The following is a 21,619-nucleotide window of genomic DNA, read 5'->3' on the forward strand; positions in this document are numbered from 1 at the left end:
AATATCTGCTCAAAACACGCTTACAACAGCACAAATCACAGCTTCAAATGAGTTTTGTCCATTCTCAATGGGTAGTTGTGTTTCAGTTTTTCGAGCTGCCTGTTTAATGTGCCATGTGGTAAATGTTCATGTGGAGCAATTTCTATTTGAATGCATTTCCCCAACTCATTGTTTTGGTGACTGTTACTACAAGCACCGAAACCATTTAGGGATAGATGGCTCAAAGAGAGGACACAATGTGGAGTGTCTTGTATCAACATTTAATGTGAATTTATATACCATATCCGACAGCATATTTAGCGACTATAAAGTGAAATCAACAACAATATTCATCTGTATTTTCATTATTACGTACAACTACTCGTATTGCAGCCGAGTCCGGGTGGAAAGCCTCGGGCAGGAATGTGTAAACAGCCACACTCTGGCACCACGGGCTGGGCCTCCCCCTGCACTCCTAAAAACCCACTTATGTCTTTGTGCTCGGGTGCGTCAGACCCACATTCGACGAAACCTGGGGATGAGTCCGAGCCACAAACTAAAAGGTACGGGAAAAAAAGAAGAAGCAAAAACAACAAAAAAACATTCCTTTGGCATTAAATTGAAAGAGCGGCGCATCCCATCTCCCGCGCCCCACTTGTTTCTAACCATTGAAATATATTCGTCTCGTTTCGAAAGAATAATAAAAATTCCTCATCGGCTTGCAAGCAGTTTGTTCCGATAACAAAAATGAACATCGGAAGTAGGTATACAAATAAGGGGCATGACAAACCGGGCTTGCAATGCGATTACGAGTGATAAAACGCACAGGGAAATTCATATTACTTGCTACTGTCCCATTACAATCGATTTGGAAAATTCCTGCAGATGGTCAGGGATCGAATCATGAAAAATCAGAAAGGAGGCTTTTCTATGCATCACGTGATGTCTGAATTTTTGGCCAGGGACAGAAGTAAAAGAATCTACGGAACGATAACTAAAGAGAAAGAAAATGGAAATGGAAGGAGAAAAAAAAGAATAAGAAGAAGCAAAACGGGGGGTAAAGCACGGAGATAATATATTGCCTTGCCAAATCCAATCTTGTGAAGTGGCGACGGCACAGAAGGGACAGCAGCCGGCTCATTGCCGGCGCGGCTCAAGGCAAATAATTGGCATCGTTAAAGCGCTTCAAATCCCATCATGGGAGCCTGCAGAGGAAAATTGCTCATTAACTAAAACAAGTGAGGGGACAGAAAAGAGGTGGGAAATGGGGTTTGGGTGGCGGTGCGGACAGGATTTGGAGAATCGATATCATTGGGCAATAAAATAGAGAGACACCTCTTTTTCCACCTTTCTTTTGCATAAAGAGGAGACAAACAAATGTTGATGAGAAAGTGCAAGGCATCGAAATTGAGGTGCAGGGTTCGTAAAAGCAAACAAATAAGGATCACGACAACGCAACGTGTTCACTAAGTGATGCTGCTGTGGAGACGATGGTCGAAGACGTCCAAAAACCGCTCGACGGCCATTTCCTTGGTTCCGAACAGCACCTTCAGCAGATAAACCCGAGCACACAAAGGGCCTTTCAGTCTTCAAAAAAAAAAAAAAAAAATATATTTAATCTGAAGAACCCCGCGCTAGACCTGTGGAGTTGTGCTACCACAGTGGTTATAAAACACATTGTTGTCGGGAATGGATAGGAGCTGTGTTTTAAGCTCGGCCTCGAGTTATGGCGCTGCTGTTATACACTTTGAGTGAAGCCAGCTGCTGTGGTTACAGTTCCGTAGTTTCATTTTCCGAGGTAACCTGACATAATGTCTTGAAAACTCAATTGGAGATTGCATTGTGGGGTAATTATTGTGATGAAAGACTTTCCAAAATACCCTGTGAACAAGACTACTACTTTATACCAAAGGTTGCACCTGCTGCTGCCTTCTAAACAACCACAGACTACCATTCACAACCACAGTTGCTCACAATTACAACGCATTTCATCTTTCGCAGTTTCCTCATTAAAACACATGGTTCAACTTGTCGGTCTTCCCAGCTGAACGCGCTGCAATACAAAAGTGACTTTTCGGTTCCTCCGTCAAATTCTTTCAGGCTTACCACGTGAAGTCCAAGCTTCGAGACCTTCACTTTCGAGGTGCAGTACGCTCTCCATGATGAGGTGCACACCAAGTTAATAGTCTGTCATCCTCAGCATGGTTCCCTCACCATCTTTTACTGTCTTCTGTGCCTTCAACCAACGCCGAGAGGTTGGTACAGTCGGTGGATGCCAAGGTTTTTACTTAAGTGTAAGATATAATTTGTTAGAGCGGGCCATGCAGTACAGGGGCGCAGGTAAGGAGAGGGTCCTGAGGAAGTAACCGCGCTTTCACGGTGCCATCAGCTCCACAGGAAAATAGATGCCGACCAGGCCCGGCCTGCAGCTGCGTCACTCCAGTCCCCAGGTGGCGGAAGAGAGACTGGCGCACATGTTCACCAGCATACGTGTGGATCGGTGAAAGCAATGGCAAAGACCAGACCTGGGAGGGCAGGAAGCATGGGAGTACAAAACATTATTTGATCAATCGTTAATGTGAGTTAAAACCGTTAAAACGCTGAGCATCAAGCAAGGAAGCAGCACGCACCATTTTTAAAGTCTTAGGAATGACTCGACCAGGGTTCGAACCACCGACCTCCCAGACTCCTTTATTGTGAGTCAACTCCCTTAATGTTTGTGTTGCTGATCGAAGTGAACGTCCACCCCCCCCCTCACCCCCAATACCTCATTAGACCCCAATTTTTCTAATGCCGTGAACAAACATTGGTACCTCACGGGTGATGAAGCTTGTGATCAGGTTTCAACAAAATTGTGTGTGTAGTTTTGGAGAAGGCAGCAAGTATCTATTTTAGGGGGTCAAACCCCCCCACTCATACCCTTAAACCACGATTATTTTATTCTGTGAACAAACCGGTACATAATGGGTGATGAAGGTTGTGGGCAAGTTTCATTGAAATTGTGTGTGTAGTTTCGAAGAAGGCAGCAAGTATCTATTTTAGGGGGTCAAACTTCCCCACACATCCCCTTAATAACTTCGGTACATAATGGGTGATGATGGTTGTGGTCAAGTTTCATTGAAATTGTGTGTGTGGTTTCGAAGAAGGCAGCAAGTATCTATTTTAGGGGGTCAAACCCCCCCCCCCCCCCCCCCATACATCCCCTTCATAACTTCGGTACATAATGGGTGATGAAGGTTGTGGTCAAGTTTCATTGAAATTGTGTGTGTAGTTTCGGAGAAAAGAGCAAATACCTATTTTGGGGGGTGAAACCAGGATCCACTCTGACCTGCAGTAGACCCCCTTAGATCCCGATTTTTTTTTTAATGCTGTGAAAAATCTTGAGTTGCACCATACGAAATAAAATTTGTACCAAGTTTGGTCACAATCCCTTCAGCGGTTTCAGAGAAGAAGGTGCTAGTGTTTACGGACTGACGACACGCCATCGCATAAGCTCCCCTGAACTTCGTTCCAGGTGAGCTAATAAAAATAATAACAATAATGGATGGATGGATGGTCCACTTCACACCATCGGCACAAAAGGCTGCCGAGGCAGTTTCATTGGATTGGAGCACAATCCGACGGGTTCGCCATTCCAACACGTGATACTCGACCGACTCAATTTTCCCAGCAAGCTCGGACCATTTTGCCGACCTTGGAAGGATGCCCGGCTGAGTCAACCTGCCTGGTGTTATCGTGGCATGATTAGGGCTTGAACTGAGGACCTTAAGATCCTAAGCCAGCCGCCTTAACCGTTAAGCCACCGCCAAGCTTATAACGGTAATAACAATAAACTTGCAAGGTGAGCCAACGAAACCACAGAAACTGATAATCCAATTTCTTAGGCCGAAGCAATCGGAAATGCTGAAAAAAGATTGCAGTACAATTTGAACAGCAGAGCAGAAAGGGCGAGTAAAGGGCAGAGATCTCCTTCCAAGGAAGGTCACTGCGACAAGTGGTTGTTAGAGGGAAAAACGTGAGCGTTGATTTCAAACAGCCGAGTGGGGAACGGAGAATGCAAAGTGTAAGGTTAAAGGGTGGGGTTTCGGGGGGATCGGATAGGCAGTGCGGCACCCAAGTGGCATGAAGTCTGTGTGGATCAGCGATTGTGAAATGACATTTATTATGACAAATGAAACGCAAACCACAAAACACCTAACGTAAAGCTTGTCGGTACCTAAAAACTGCCGGGGTTTGAGCTCATCGTCCTGTCGCTTTGATTCCAGTAATTGGGAGTCAAATGTGTAACCTCAACATCTGCTGTGCTGAATTCCCTCCGGTGGCTACGCCGGCGATGCGACATTTTCTTTAACCTCGTATCGTACAATCGATGAAATAACAAATGTTTAAATGAAAAAAACCTTTTTAAAGAATGAATAAGACAGCAATAATCCTTGCAAATGCAGGAGCTATCCGACTGGGTGGAAGGGAGACTGTTTGTAATGGCGTTTGAGCGATACGTTTTATTCATCCTGGCAATTGTCACATTGTCGTTGCAAAAACGGCAGCTACCTTGATGTTCCCTTCAGCCGAGCCAGTAATGAGACAGGCCTCATCCGAGTCGGTGGTGAGCGCCTTCACGGAAGAATCGTGAGCCTGGATCGAAGAGTGCACGGCACGCTGCCTCAGATCCAAGAGAGCCACGCCGCCTCTCCGACCTCCGGCCACCATCATTCGACTCCGTGGTCCAAAGCTCAGCACCGTGGCGCCACCATCGAGGCACGAAAAACCTGTTCACAACAGGTGCAAATGGCTGGAAATCTTTGGAACTGAATTAGCAAAATCAGACTGGTGTGGTTGCCCTTCCACAATCAATGCATCAACTTCTTTTTCAAAACACTTCACCGTTCTTTTAAAATACGATTGCAAGACGACATTGCCCAATCCCAGGAAACCAGGTCATTGGCCTTCTCACTCACTTTGCACTGGGTTATTCTGTAGAGGTAGCAGAGTATCCCACACACAAACATTCCTGTGGAGACACGGAGAGGCACACCCCCCTAGGTGGTGATTGTACACATCAACCCCCTGTGCAGTGATTGCACACCACCTTCCCCCAACATCCCACCCCAACTGCACTCATCTGCAGTGATTGCACTACCCTTCCATCCCGACATTATTACTTGCAAAATCGAAGATTTTTCAAGTATATTGGTTGGTCTTGTGTGTTATTCTGTCTGTTTGTCTGCCTGTTTGTCTGTCTGTCGATCGCCTACAGGTCACAATTTTAAAACCAATCTTCACGAAACTTCACCAGATGGTACAGTTGCTCATGAGGAAGAAGCCTATTGATTTTGAAGTCAAAGGTCACCTTGAGGTCGAATTTATAAAAGTCATTTTTCAACCTATTTATTTGAAAATTGAACAGCATTTTCATATCGAGCCAATAAATTGGGAAACCAAATATTTTTTAGGTCGTAAGGTCAAAGGTCAACTCAAGGTCAAACTTCCAAAATCATCAATTTTCATCTGATTGACTTAAAAATTAAACATAAATTACAAAGTGCATCATTGAATTGGGAAACCAACTATTTTAGAGGTCAAAGGGATTGCCTTTGGGGACAACTGTCCCTTTGGGGACAAAGGGGACAACTCAAGGTCAAACTTCCAAAATCATCAATTTTCATCCGATTGACTTAAAAATTAAACAGAAACAATCGTTACGCCTAGGTCCCCCGTCGGTGAAGTGATGCGAGTTGACAAAGTGGAAGACGCAAGGTGGCCATCTTGGATTTTGACGTGGCAACCCAATTTTCAATAGCGTTCTCCCTCATGCATATACACACCAGATTAGAAGTTTGTAGTTCGTTTATTTTTCAAGATATTCCGCTCACAAGGTTCAGACATACATGGCGGCGGCCATCTTGGATTTTGATGTGGCGACCCAATTTTCAATAGCGTTCTTCCTTGTGCCTAGATACACCCACACACCAGATTAGAAGTTCCCCTCCCCCCCGCCCCATTCCCACGCCTCCCCCCCCCAAGCCCTCTCCCTCCCACACATCTCCCTGCTCTTAAATGTTGTGTGCTCTCAAGTGTTTGTGTGCTTCCCCTTCTCTTGTCTTCCGCTCCCTCTTTTTAAATATTTTGTTTGTCTGGTTGATTTATTTGTGAAGTAAATGTCAACTCTTTCACGAGCCTCGATTCAGTATACTAAAAAAAAAGAAAAAAAAAGAAAAAAAGTGGTACTTCGCTCATTTTTCTAGATATTCCGCTCACAAGGTTCTTCATACATGGCGGTGGCCATCTTGGATTTTGATGTGGCGATCCAATTTTTAATAGCGTTCTTCCTTATGCGTAGATACACCTACAAAACCAGATTAGAAGTTAGTAGTTCGTTTATTTTTCAAGATATTTCGCTCACAAGGTTCAAACATATATATGGCGGCGGCCATCTTGGATTTTGACGTGGGGACCCAATTTTCAATAGCGTTCTTCCTTATGCCGAGATACACACACAGACCAGATTAGAAGTTGGTACTTCGCTTATTTTTCAAGATATTCCGCTCACAAGGTTCAGACATACATGGCATCAGACATACATGGCGGCGGCCATCTTGGATTTTGACGTGGGTTGCACCCACACACCAAATTAGAATTCGGTCCTTCAATCCGCATGCACGCACGCACGCACGCACGCACGCACGCACGGAGGGGAAAACCATAGTCCCCCTTTCGCACCGCGGTGCGACGGGGGACAATTACAAAGTGCATCATTGAATTGGGAAACCAACTATTTTAGAGGTCAAAGGGCCAAAGGTCAACCCAAGGTCAAACTTCTAAAATCATCATTTTTCATCTGAAAAATCATCAATTTTCATCTTATTAACCTGAAAATTAAATAGCAATTGCTTATTGCATCACTGAATTGGGAAAGCACTATTTTAGAGGTCAAAGGGCCAAAGGTCAACCCAAGGTCAAACTTCTAAAATCATCATTTTTCATCTGAAAAATCATCAATTTTCATCTTATTAACCTGAAAATTAAATAGCAATTGCTTAGTGCATCACTGAATTGGGAAACCAGTATTTTAAAGGTCAAAACGTTAACTCACAGTCAAACTTCTAACATCAATTTTCATCTGAAAAATCAACAATTTTAATCCAATTGACCCGAGCTTTAAGATCGTCAATTTTAATCTCGATAAAATGGACAATTTGATGTATCCATGGCAACCTCTTGGGGGGTGGGGGGGGGGGGCGGAGGGGTCAATTTTACAAGTATCGTGCTCCGTACGATGTCTTCTTGTTTATTTATTTATCAATTGCAGTGCTAAATATTTGTACGAAGTTATTCATAACAGTCAGATGAAATAAAAACAGGGAAAGAAGCATAAAATATGAGGGGAGGGAGTGAAGGGGGAGGAAGTGGGTTTCCAAAAAAAGGAAGAAAAAAAAAAGCGGGGGGATGGGGGGGGAAGATGATTAATCGAAAATAGAGCTCAGCGTTGTGCTGGCCGTGGAATGGAACGAACCTGCCATCTGCTGAATGACCTGCAGTTGCGATCACGCTCGAAGATCCCAGGAAAGAAAAGTCAAGGGAATCTTTCCCGTGGCACTGCCAGTTCTGCATTAAAATTAACAACAGCAGTAATAGGAGACAAAACAAAGCTGTGACAGCAAGCAAAGCACAAGAAAACGACGAGCAACATGAAGATTGAATGGGAATGGGAATACATATAACCGGCCTTATTTTTTTAATTGCACTGCCACCGCCATCATAAGGGCAAATATTTGCAAAGCTAATCCAAGCTGCATCGTGTCAAGGCAAAAATCCGCTCCAACGCCTCTGATTATGGCTCCATGGCTGAATGCCTTCCATCTGTGCGAGGCCCAACCAGCAGCTTATAGCTTCGTACTCACACACTCCAAAGTGCCTTCCACGCTATTGCAGAAATTGCCTTTGGGATTGCCCGGGCCAGCAAAGCAAGCAGCGGTTCTGTCTGGTAGGTAAACTAACCTCCAGCAATTCAAAACAAACGACCCCTCTACATCCACCAAAAAAAGCCATCAGACTGAGCTCGCTCCGACGTAATGCAAAGGCAATTCAAATGATGTAGGCACAAGCTAATCCCAATGTGCGATGAGAAATTGGTTGCATGCACTATCGCATCATCAAACCTTTGGCTGGCATCCAATTCCAAAAAACAAGACTTTGGCACACAAGTACGGACACTTAATTTGATTGGCCAAGCATGTAACCAATAGCTTTGAGGATTGAAGGTTATCCAATCCCAGGATTGAAGAACTCCCAATATGTCATATTAAATGGACATGCCAAACATGTGGTAAAGTATAATGACGTGGGGGAAATGTGTTAATGCGGCACAATTAGCAGAGTAAAATTTATCAGCTTTTGTTTTTTTAAAATCTCTGCCACCGACAGTGGACGGAGGTTATGTTTTCACCCCTGTTTGCTTGGCTGTGAGCAGGACATTTCAAAAAGTTATGGACGGATTATGACGAAATTTGGTGGACAGGTTAGTGGGTGCAAGGGCAAATAAATTTGGTTTTGGTGAAAATCCTTTTTTTGGATTTGGAAACGAGAATTGTAATTTTTTAAAAAGTGATTCTTCACCATTGAGAGACAGGATCAACTATATATATATATAAACAACAACATGCATTTTAAGGCCATTTTCCCTGCTGGAGCAGGGGTTAGCCTTGCGGTCCCCATGACAATCTTCTCCATTTTGCCCTATATATATATATATATACATACACATACATATAGCACGATATCTCAAAATGTTGTGGACGGGTTATGACAAAACTGGGCGGCCGATTTGGGTGAGGCAATAAGAACGAGCCGATAAGATTTTGGTTCATGTCCGGATGAGATCCAGCCTATCAGTAAGATAGAAAAGGTAAACTGTTCAGGCTGGCAGAGGTAGGAGGCCAATGTCTTTCCGCTCTACCGAGTGCCATGTTATGTTAGTCTTTCCTGTAATGTCACTCATGCAGTACAGACAAACAAAATGCTCGATAACTGTACAATACCTTCAAGAAAAATAATATAGAAGCTAAGTTGTTGTATAATCTTACAATAATTCACCAAATGTCCGTCCGTCTGTCTGTCCGTCCGTCTGTCCATCCGTCCGTTAGAAGGTACCGCAAAAACGGCTGAACCGATCGCAAGGATATTTTGGGTGGGTAATCCTGGGATCTCCTGGAGTAAAATAGGCTATATTGTTTTTCCAATTTAAGCTTTGGCCTCCAGCATTTTCAGGTTTGGACTCCCGCATAACGTTATTTTCCCGGGTGCCGCACAAACAGCTGCACCGATCACTGCACGGCTGCACCGATCGGACTCCAACAACCGAATCAAATCGAATCGAATCAGATCGAATTGGATAAGCTAACAGATCGCTGTCTCCATGGATCTTGCCAAGGCCGCAACACCTATCGGCTCAAAATCCTTTTAACTGTTGACTTGGTAGTTTTTACAATGAAGGAAACACGTATCGGGAGTACATACGCCAAAGCGATTGTGAATGTGACAGCTCTGAGGCATGTTTCGCTTCGCATCGCAGTGACGGCGAGCACCAACATGGCGGCTGTAAGATTAAAATCTGGCTTCAAGCCCCCTCACCACCCAAAGCCTTCAACCAGACATATTAACACGCTCCTCCCCCTTCATCCCCGTTCTTCAAAGCAAAGCAGTAAAAATTGTTGTACCGCCATTATATATTACTCGCAACGGTACCTGCCCTAAGGGCGGAGCTTCAATTGGGAGGCGCGATTTATATAAACATCCGTTAAATATCACACGCAAATCATCAAAATCTAAACAGTATTTTTAGAATTTCAATTTAAAAAAACCACATCACTGTTGATATCGGTAAATATTATTCCAGCGTGTTTCAAATCGTGATATCCACTGTACGCTTTTCTTTAGGAAAAAAAATGGAATGATTTTGTACCTCTTCTTCAGCTTAGAACTTCAGGATAGACGACATTGCTGATAAAAGTTCCTTCTCTCTCTTTGAAGTTCTTGGCAAACATTTTTATATTGTCACTGCTGCCAACGTGACGCCATGGCATTATTCATTACCTTCATTCATTCATTTAATGATCATTAAACATTATTCTTACGCTCATTAAACGTTCATTAAACATGAAACGTTCATGAAACGATTACGAAAATAAAAACGAAAAACATCACGAAATTACGTTCACACCGTTACATCAAACACTACCGTGAACACAAACATCGTCACAACATCGTCACAAACGTTATGTTACGTAATTCAAACCGTGAACACATGGAATATTGGAGAGCCCATTGCCCAAACGATTTGTCTCCAAATACTGTTTAGATGTGATTTGATGATTTGCGTGTGATATGATTTCACGGATGTTTATATAAATCGTTTAAAATAAAAAAAGCCTTCAATTTCTGATATTTTGCCTTTTCATTTGGGCCTCCCAATTGAAGCCTCGCCCGTAGGGCGAGTACCGTTGCTAGTGATCGTAATGAGATGTTTTGCACAAAGAACAACAACCCCTCCCCCCCCCCCCCCCCCCACCCCAAATTGTTTTTACAAACAAACAAAGAGCTAAAGATAAATAAAGATAAAGCTTGCATTGACGGTTCAGGTGAAACCACTTAAAGTTGAAGCAGTTGATGAAACAAACAGCAAAAAAAAGATATGTAAAATACCTTAAACTTCTACCATGAAAATATCAAGCAATAGGGAGGCAAAATTGAAAGAAGAAGCAGAAATCCATCAGTTGGCAGAAGTCTGGCAAATCTGAGGAATGCATGTTATTGAAGAAATGACTTGATAAATCGGAACCTGGCCATTCATGCCGGCAGTCAGGATGATATCTATTTTGGGTACGTGTCCAACAACGATGGTGGAAATGCATCCCCAAAGTTGGACCGATCCCTCTTCCATGCTTCGCTGCAAGTGCTGCGCATGAACCACATGATCGTTCGTCTCTGCCGTCGAAGAAATGCGTCGAGAAACACTTTTCAAAAAGTTTCCGAGATAAAACCACGACTTCTGCTCCAACGGCATCAGGAAACAAACCCACCACTGGGATGAATGAGGGAAGCAAAAAACAAAGGATAACCAACTGTGCTGAATTTAACTAGCGTATGAGGATTCCCTTCATGGTTGGAGGAGAATTCTTTTTGAGGCCCTTATTGTTTATGTCCAGTGAATGCTTATTATTCTGAAAGATTGACACCTGTCTGTACATCAAATAATTGGCAAGCTCTCGACTGGAATATCATTGGTCATCACGAAAAGAACACATCCCAATGTACTGGACACCACTTCTGAATTTGGCCTTTCTACCTGGAGCTCTGTTTTGCATCTCCCACACAGAACCTTTTGAAAAGTGAAGAGCTGATCACACTTCAACACGTTTTTGTCAATGCTTAATAAAACAAAGAAAGAAACAATGTCGATGACGTTGATGGGCGATGTCGATGAGAAAAAGTTTTCAATTGTAATGAGATTCACATCTCAATCCCAGGATCTCACTGCAGCATCCTTCAGATCGGCGGCGTTGGCGTAAAAATCTTCATTTCATCATCAATGACTTTCATACGAAAAAGGTCAGGAGCGGGGTTGTTCACTAATGGCTTTATTATTCGCAAACAGCAAAGCACCACGTGACCAACGACATCATCGTTTTCAAACTATATGCAACAGTGGTTAGATATTTGTAAAATTTCGCATTGATAGGGTAAGCGGTTTCAGAGATATAATTATTTAATATTTTCCTTCAATCCAATATGGCTGCCAAACCATGTGACCTATGATATTTTTGTGATCATCTTTCAATCACCATGCCTAGTCAATAACACACAACGTTTCGAGTCAATCGATTTGGTGGTTTGGGAGAAAATGCTTTTTAAAGGTTTTTGGTTGAATCCAATATGGCTGCCAACCCATGTGACCTATGATGTCATAAATTTAATATTTCAATACAAATGGGTCATAGATCATGTGCATGCAATTTCAGATTTTTAGGATAAGGAGTTGGATTAAAACATTTTTGGCTGGTATACCACTTCACCTATGATGTCATCATTATGCTCTTGTTCCCCATTTGGAGTACTCGCCAAGTTTCAAATTTTTCCATTCGGCAGTTTCCGAGAAATATATTTTTATTATTTGCGTTTAACCCAAGATGGCTGCCATACCACGTGACCGATGACATCAAAAATATCACAAAAACATTCTTCATGGGTATCACTCCTACCCTGAAAGTTTTGTCTCAATTGGACATGTGGCTGCTGAGAAAAATGAGGTTTAGCCCATAGGGACGGACAGGCTGAAAACAATGCCTCCGGCCACTTTCGGGGGCGGAGGCATAAAAATAAAAATGTAAAACTTATTTTCTACGATATTTAAGTTTGAAATAAAAACAGATGTTTATGCATACATTGACCATTAAATAACCACCTTTAGAGGCCATTTTTTGACCATTATATAAAAAATATAACCACCTTTAGAGGCCATTTTTCCCCGCAAAGCGGGGGTTGGCCTTTTTCGGGAACCGTGGTTGTTGTTGTTTTTCGGTCCCCTTTTTGAAGCAATGTTTTACGGCCGGATGCCCTTCCTGACGCCAACCCTTTTTGCCGCCTTTAACGACAAACAGGGAATTACCAGTGAGCTGGTACTCAATTAGCCGACCTCGGAAGGATGACAGGCTGAGTCAACCCCCCTGGCGTTAATTCAGCGATCGACCGGGATTCGAACCCAGGATCCTAGGATCCTAGGATCCTAAGCCGGCACCCTAGCCGCTAGCCCAACACCAGGGCATCTATTTTTCACCAGGGCACCATCAACACCATCCATTTTTTGACCATTGAAAAGTCAAAAACACCTCTTTAAGTTCGCAGCAACAATTTCGGGAATATTTCATCGCACAAAGTGGATTTCAAAACTCTTGTCACTGATAATGACCATCGTAAATTTTGGGTCAAAATTGATTTTAATTTTGCGATTTTGAGGGTGTATGTAATCATACAGGGTGCACTCGGCATCCAAAACCCAACCACTTGTAAAATGTGGGTGCCCGAGACGAAAATTAGGTGATCCGGACACCCGTTCATGCTGAGCCCTGCTTAATGTTTTTTCTGAATAACGATTAAATTTATGTACAAGTAGAAAATGAGAAGAATAAATTCAATCAGCATGTGGCTACTGATCTGTCATGGATCTGAAAACATGAAAAACTGAAAAGCTGAACAGTTATGTTTTGTATCCCACTGATAGGCCGGATCTGGATTCGGACCTGAACCAAAATCTACTCGGCTTTTTCTCGTCACCTAACCAACTTTCACAAAGTTTAGTCATAAGTCATCCACATTCCACACCTTTTTTAAACATCATGTTATATATCGCTTTTCACCCGATCTCTCAATGGTGAAGAATCACTTAAAAACTAAATAATTCTCGTATCCGAATCCATATTCAGATCTTAACAAAATCGAATCGATTCTTCCTCGTCACACACACACAACCTGTCCACCAAGTTTCGTCCAAATCCGTCCATAACTTTTTGAGATATTCTGCTATGTGTCGTTTTTAGCCCCATCACTCAAGGTGAAGAATCACTTTAAAATATTGTGATCCGGATCCGGATTCAAATCTTCACCAAAAGCTAATCATTTTGTCCTTGTAAAAAATATTGTAAAATTATTATGTTAAATATTATAAAAATAAGTGGTGATGCTTTCAAGGTTTTTGATTCTCTCCATCAGGGTTTTAAAGATGTATACTTCAAACTGGCAAGATATTGGAGGAATAGACAAGTTAAAATGACGAATCGACGACACGTACCAGGTAAGGCTTGGGCTGTTTGCTGGCTAAATTCACCTGCCATAGGCTGAGGTATCCATCTGCATCTCCAACACCAAATTTCTGTCAGAATGAAATCATGGGTGGGGATGAAGGAAATGGGAAAAAAAGTTATGGGGTCAGGAGAGGGACAAAACAAAAGAAAAGGCCCAAGTGAGAGAGAGAGAGAAATGACGACGGAAAGAGGGCAGGAAGGGTAAAATAGAAGGTGACACCTTTCTGCTTCCCAAATAACAATTTTACACTTCGCCTCCGACGTTCAACCACAAAATTCAAATCATTTGCGGCGATTACACCTGTTAAACACAGGCTGCCACTGTGACGGGCGCATTTCTGTCAGCGGCGCTGGGAAGCGAGGATGTGCATTTGCCGATAAATTGGCAGAGTACGCCCATCAGATTGCCACGTGTAAAGAAAGTGAAAAGGACATAAAGTACCAAAACAGCATGCAAATTGTACACGGCTAAAAACACACCAAATAAATCGAAAAGGAAAACCTTGTTTCATGGTATATGCAAATGAAATGCGTGACATTTCAGCGAGGCAAGTTTACAAACGATGAATATGCAAAAGCTTGGAGATTGGATTAAATAACATGTTACAAAAACAAAACAAAACAAACCATGGTTCGCTTATATAATAAACAAAAATCAAACCATTTCACAACAATATTTGATTTCCAAGGTGAGATTTTCTGCTTTAATGTTTTTTCTTTTTTCTATGCAAAGTCGAGGCTCGTGTAAGAGCCAAGAAATAAAACACATTAAAAACAGAAACAGGAACAGGAACACACATAAAACAAGTAATAAAGGAAGTGGGAGACAAGAGGGGGAGAAAGAGGGAAGCATGACAACAGTAGAGAACAGGGACATCGGGAGATCTGTGGAAGGGAGAGGGTCGGGGTGGGGTTAATTAAAGTCAAAATTCCTCCATAATAAAACTCGACAAGTCAGTAGATGACGATGGTTCACGAGCAAGCGGTATTCAATGACAAAGGACGGACTATAACCGAAACAGGCCCGGACAGGCCAGGCCCGGAAATGTCAAAACGAAGGTTACTGACCTTGAAATGAGATAGAAAATAATGTATATAATCAGTTATGAGGTTAGCTAGCTACACAATACCGAAAATTCGGTGAAAAATGAAATGAAAATAAATAAATAAATAAATTAATAAAATGGAAAAAAAAATGAATGAAAAATCGAGGTCCGTGGGGCTAGACACATGACATTGGTCTAACCAAATATCGAAACCCCTGTCAGATTCCACCAAACCCCTCGGAGAAGATGTAGCTTGAACTCGATTACCCCCTAATAAGACATCGTTTTCGGGCGTGGCTCCGCCCACAAAGGGCGCAATATGCCCACTCTAGGCAGGACACAACTAGATCATGATATCAACCTCCCACCCAAGTTTCATCAAGACCGGATGATATCATCGGGTAGTTATGCTGCGGACAGACAGACACACAGACACACAGACAGACACACACACATAACGAATATAGTGGTCACTTGATAACTCGTGAACCAATATATCAACACCCATCTCCCGCACCCAAAATAAACTTCCACTTCTTGGAAACAGAGGAACTGGCGCTATCAAAGTAAAGGATGACCCGAAGAACAAATTGTGAATAAAACCGAACTTTATGAGTTGTTCCAATATAACCAGTTAATTACACAATTAATCACCACTAAAAGGAGGAGGACCACAAACTAAGCATTTTAGAAGGCCTGATGAAAATGGAAAGGTCCATTGAAATGGTCCAAAATGGAAAGGTCCCAAATGGATCAAAATGGAAAGGTTCCAAATGTATCAAAATGGAAAGGTCCACTCAAACAAACTGAATGAATGAATGAATGAATGTCGTTTAAGGCCATTTTCCCCGCTAGAGCAGGGGTTGGCCTTGCGGGCCCCATGACAATCATGGTTCCCCGTTTGAGGCAATGTTTTTATGGCCGGATGCGCTTCCTGACGCCAACCCTTAGTCACCTCTTACGATGCGCAGGGATACTGTGTACCTATTCTAAGCCGGGGTACACACCGGGATCATTCATCCCAGCAAGCTGGTACTCAATTTGCCGACCTCGGAAGGATGACAGGCTGAGTCAACCCCCCTGGCGTTAATTCAGCGATCGACCGGGATTCGAACCTAGGATCCTAGAATTCCAAGCCGGCACCCTAACCGCTAAGCCAACACCAGGCTTCCACTCAAACAAACTGGAGAAGTTAAATGTTGATGGTCAGGCTGTGATATTTGCCTGAAATATTAGCACAAGTTTTACAAGGGAGACGTTTGTAGGGAACGGGGGTTGTGGAGCGGGGGAGTGGGGATTGAATGGGTCATGCCAACCTGGGCATACTGCTGCAAAGAGCATGTTTACACATTCATTTCGTACACCTCAACCATCAGTGTCGTCAACCTGTTCACATGAACCATGGAAGCCACCTGGTCAATTTGTTTACAGTGCTGGTACTGCTGCCATCAATGCATGATTATGTAGCCCAAACCTTCACAGGGTTGTTAGGCCGCACTGGCACCGCAGAGGCTGGAGCATTCGAATCCTACTGTGGTTGTCGCACAAAGACAAAAGTAACCTGGACTGGAGGTTTGAGTGATCAATCAGGAAGACACCGTTTAAATCTAATCACCGATCGATCCATGGCCGACAGCCCTGTGCTCTGAATCATCACGGCAAACAACCATTATGTAGGCACAACATACACAATATTAACCAATTGCTTTGTTCTAAAAGTGATAAAAGAGAAAGCATTGTACTTTCTTATGCAGAATATAAAAACTAGAATATATTGCACTTTCTTGAGTACGAAAGATGAATTCAAAATTAATTCCACTCTTTTGCGAAATGAGGTTCGTGATTGTAACAATCCAGCTATTAATTTGCAATTGGGCACTGGCTTTGACACCAGTACAATTTTATATTACGCACCGTGGGCATCAAAAAGCTACATATATCGAAGAAACGGTTTAAAATGGAACACCTCTCCGCCATTAGAGCATTTAAGTTGCATCAGATGTGGCGATAAATTTGAATTGTTGCTCCCAGCTTGCCGGCTCGATGACAGAATAGGCCATTTGCATTTTTGCCGTCTCCATCCCTACCTTGTTAAAGATCCCGGACGGGCATAGGCAACTGCTAGTCATTACCTTCGCAAAAGCGGAAGGTTATGTTTTGATCGCTGTGTATTTATTTGTATGTCTGTGTGTGTGTGTGTATGTTATTCGCATAACTCAAAAAGTATTCAACCGAATTGCATGAAATTTGGTGGGATGATTGGTTATTATACGGGACACATTTGATTAGATTTTGGGAGCAATCGGGTCAAAGGTCAAGGTCAAGGTCACGAAAAGGTCAAAATCGTATTTTTGTTGTTCTGTTCCCTACACTCCCATGCCAAGTACAGAACAGTAGCTGCGGCGAAGGTATGCGCTCTACCGAGTACCCGTTCTAGTTGCTAATTGTGAAACATAAAGGGATAAACAATGGCCATACAATTAGTGCGCGCGACGCGACGCGACACGACACGACGCACGCACGCACACGATTAATCTATTTTATTATTATTATGATGAGAGTCAAACTAGAACCCTGGTGTTGGTGTAGCGGCTAGGGTGCCGGCTTAGGATCCTAGGATCCTGGGTTCGAATCCCAGTAGATCGCTGAATTAACGCTAGGGGGGTTGACTCAGCCTGTCATCCTTCCGAGGTCGGCTAATTGAGTACCAGTTCACTGGTAATTCCCTGTTTGTCGTTAAAGGCGGCAAAAAGGGTTGGCGTCAGGAAGGGCATCCGGCCGTAAAACATTGCTTCAAAAAGGGGACCGAAAAACAACAACAACCACGGTTCCCGAAAAAGGCCAACCCCCGCTTTGCGGGGAAAAATGGCCTCTAAAGGTGGTTTTTTTATTTTTTATTTTTTTTTATGATGAGAGTCAACTTCGTTTAATTTGAATGATATCATAGGTGAAACTGCCATCTGCTTGGAAATCAGCCAACATCACCGCTTTGCACAAAAAAGGTGCAAAAACAGATCCTAGCAACTACAGACCAATCAGCCTTCTCCCAATTATCAGCAAAGTCATGGAATCCATCATTGCTTCGGATATGAAATCTTTCCTCTTCTCCAATGGCTTGATCTCTGATCATCAATTTGGTTTCAGACCAGGTCACTCTACTCTGGACATGCTGCTTCTGCTGTCTCAACAATGGATGGAGGTCCTCAATGCCAAACAGGAAATTAGAGCTGTCTCCCTCGACATATCACGTGCCTTCGACACGGTCTGGCACCCCGCTCTGCTCACCAAACTCTCCTCCTTTGGTATCCATGGAAATCTCCACGCATGGCTGGCGGACTTCCTCTCTAGTCGTCGTCAACGTGTGGCCCTGAATGGGTTTCTCTCATCTCCTCTTCCTGTTCAGGCTGGAGTTCCCCAAGGCAGTGTTCTGGGCCCCGTGCTTTTTCTGGTCTTCATCAATGATCTCTCTGACTCTCTCGAAAATCCTCTCTATCTCTTTGCTGATGACTCCACTCTCTGCCGCTCCATTCCTCTTCCCTCAGATCGGCAGTCTGCTGCCTCCTCACTCTCTGAAGACCTGGACAAAATCACAGACTGGTCAAAAAAGTGGAACATGTCTTTCAATCCTGACAAATCTCACACTCTTACTATGTCTCTCCGAAAAGATCGACTGGACAACCCTCCCATCTACTTTCTCAACAATCCTCTCCAAGAAGTTCTGTCGCTCAAGATTTTGGGTCTCACTATCTGCCATGATCTTTCTTGGGAAAACCACATTTCCAAGCTGGCCTCCAAAGCCAGTCGCCGACTGGGCATCCTCCGTCGTGCGAAGTCCTTCCTCGGCACACCTGAGCTCCTCACCACATACAAGGCTTTCATCCGCAGCTCAATGGAATACTGTTCTCCCCTATGGGCCGGTGCTCCTGCCTCACACCTAGCTCGGCTTCACGCTGTTGAAACCAAAGCTTTCAGAATTATTGGAATCTCCCGCGATGAAGCTATCTCTGAGGGCCTTTCACTCACTCACCGCAGGCAGGTAGGTGGTCTTTCTGTCTTCTACCGACTCCTCTCCGGCCTTGCACCCCCAGCTCTCTCTGTGCTCTGTCCCCCAAATATTCCTACAGGTCGCACAAGATCTGCCAGCAACCCTCTGATGGTTAAACTGCCGAAATCTCGGCTCTCTGCTCACCTTCACTCTTTCATTCCTCTTTTCTCCCGCCTCTGGAACAAACTCCCTCACTCCCTTCAATCCCACTCCTCCCTCCAGGTCTTTAAAACAGCTGTTCACCACCATCTCTTATCTTCCCCCATCCAAAACCTTGATCTTTTCTACCCCCGCTAATTCACCCCAGATCCACCTTGTTTGAAATTCCAACTTCTTTCCTGGAAGTCCTGGCAGTGTCCATATGTTTTATACCTCTCCCACCGCCCCCTTCCCACGCCCCCCCCCCCCCAAAGCCCTCGCCCTCTCTCAGATCTCTCGATGTCTCCATGTCTCTCGGTCCCTGCTCTCAAATGTTGTGTTTGTGTCCTTCCCCCTCTCTCCCCATCTTGTCTACCGCTCCCTGTTATATGTTTTATGTGTCGGTTTGTCTTTCTGTGTGATTAATGTTCGCTCTTTCACGAGCCTCGACCTTGTATACAAAAAAAAAAAAAAAAAAAAAAAAAAAAAAAAGATAAGGCCCAACCTCCAACTCATTGCAAATAGACAACCTCAATATTTTAGGCCCATAAGTGTTTCCTTTGACATAAAAAAACACAACGAATAATATCCCGTGGAGACTGGTCGATATTTCCCCACGGTTTTTGAGAAGATTTTAAAATAATTACCTGAACTTGAGGTGAAACCCCCTTTTCAGCCTCTTATAAGGGGAGGATCCGGATGCGGAGCACAACCCCATGAGACCACACTGTTTTGATGTAATACACCAAACTTGGTCCATATAGGTCATGTAGTTTATGAGGAAGATATGTTTTGGTGAATATGAAGGTGTTCCCAGCATTGCTGGGGGAGAGGGGGGGTGGGGGGGGGGGGTTGGCTTTGACAGGCCCCTCCGTTTTGGGGGAGGGGGGGAAGGGAAGGAGGAAAAATTTACCCGTGCAAAGAGTGCTATAATCTGTGTTGCACAGGTAAAAAAGGAAATTGTAATACCCTCTGCCACCATCATCAGGTGGCGCTACACGGTACACTCTATTTACATAGAGAATTTATGCCCCTCTCCCGGTCCCCCACACCCCTGCATGAGGCCGTGGCCACATTATGTTGTTACATCCCAGACAAAGTTGTATTTGTATTTGTACCATGTGTAAAGTAGATAAGTGTTGATACCTGGAGTACCCGGCGTTGCTCAAGAGAAAAAGAAACATCAACATATTTGAAATAAGGGCCTGCTCCCAATTATCAGCAAAGTCATGGAATCCATCATTGCTTCGGATATCAAATCCTTCTTCTTCTCCAATGGCTTGATCTCCGATCATCAATTTGGATTCAGACCAGGTCATTCCACTCTGGACATGCTGCTTCTGCTGTCTCAACAATGGATGGAGGTCCTCAATGCCAAACAGGAAATCAGAGCTGTCTCCCTCGACATATCAGGTGCCTTCGATACAGTCTGCAACCAGCTCTGCTCACCAAACTCGCCTCCTATGGTATCCATGGAAATCTCCACACATGGCATGCGGACTTCCTTTCTCGTCATAGTCAAAGTGTGGCCCTGAATGGATTTCTCTCATCTCCCCTTCCTGTTCAGGCTGCAGTTCCCCAAGGCAGTGTTCTGGGCCCTGTGCTTTTTCTGGTCTTCATCAATGATCTCTCCGACTCTCTGGAAAATCCCCTCTATCTCTTTGCTGATGACTCCACTCTCTGCCACTCCATTCCTCATCCCTCAGATCGGCAGTCTGCAGCCTCCTCACTCTCTGGACAACCCTCATATCTACTTTCTCAACAATCCTCTCCAAGAAGTTCTGTCGCTCAAGATTTTGGGTCTCACTATCTGCCATGATCTTTCCTGGGAAAACCACATTTCCAAGCTGGTCTCCAAAGCCAGTCGCCGACTGGGCATCCTCCGACGTGCGAAGTCCTTCCTTGGCACACCTGAGCTCCTCACCACATACAAGGCTTTCATCCGCAGCTCAATGAAAAACTGTTCCCCCCTCTGGGCTGGTGCTCCTGCCTCACACCTAGCTCGGCTTCACGCTGTTGAAACCAAAGCTTTCAGAATCATTGGAATCTCCCACGATGAAGCTAACTCCAAGGGCCTTTCACTCACTCACCGCAGGCAGGTTGGTGGTCTTTCTGTCTTCTACCGACTCCTCTCCGGCCTTGCTCCCGCAGCTTTCTCTGTGCTCTGTCTCCCAAATATTCCTACAGGTTACACAAGATCTGCCAGAGACCCTCTTATGGTTAAACTGCCAAAATCTAGGCTCTCTGCTCACCTTCACTCTTTCATTCCCCATTTCTCCTGCTTCTGGAACAAACTCCTCCACTCCCTTCAATCCCACTCCTCCCTCCAGGTCTTTAAAACAGCTGTTCACCACCATCTCTTATCTTCCCCCATCCAAAACCTTGATCTTTTCTACCCCCGCTAATTCACCCCAGATACACTTTTTTGAAATTCTAACTTCTTTCCTGGAAGTCCTTGCAGTGTCCATACGTTTTATACCTCTCCCACCTCCCCCCAAGCCCTCTCCCTCCCACAGATCTCTCGATGTCCCTGCTCTCAAATGTTGTGTTTGTGT

At 43.9% G+C, this 21,619-nt stretch overlaps 1 protein-coding gene across 1 annotated transcript in view; it reads right to left on the minus strand.

Moving 5' to 3' along the window:
* Nucleotides 1-239: 239 nt before the first annotated feature.
* The window catches only part of LOC144892908 (dmX-like protein 1), a 77,485-nt gene continuing 56,105 nt past the window's right edge, over nt 240-21,619 (minus strand). The window contains exons 3-7 of the mRNA XM_078781379.1: nt 13,823-13,903; nt 7,493-7,584; nt 4,938-4,990; nt 4,531-4,748; nt 240-2,504 (exon numbers count right to left, since the gene is read on the minus strand). Coding sequence (XP_078637505.1) covers nt 2,289-2,504; nt 4,531-4,748; nt 4,938-4,990; nt 7,493-7,584; nt 13,823-13,903 — 660 coding nt within the window. The 3' untranslated portion in view covers nt 240-2,288. The remainder of the gene's footprint in view (nt 2,505-4,530; nt 4,749-4,937; nt 4,991-7,492; nt 7,585-13,822; nt 13,904-21,619) is intronic.

Source organism: Myxine glutinosa, chromosome 7 (genome assembly GCF_964187855.1).
Source record: "Myxine glutinosa chromosome 7, kmMyxGlut1.1, whole genome shotgun sequence".
NCBI lineage: Eukaryota > Metazoa > Chordata > Myxini > Myxiniformes > Myxinidae > Myxine > Myxine glutinosa.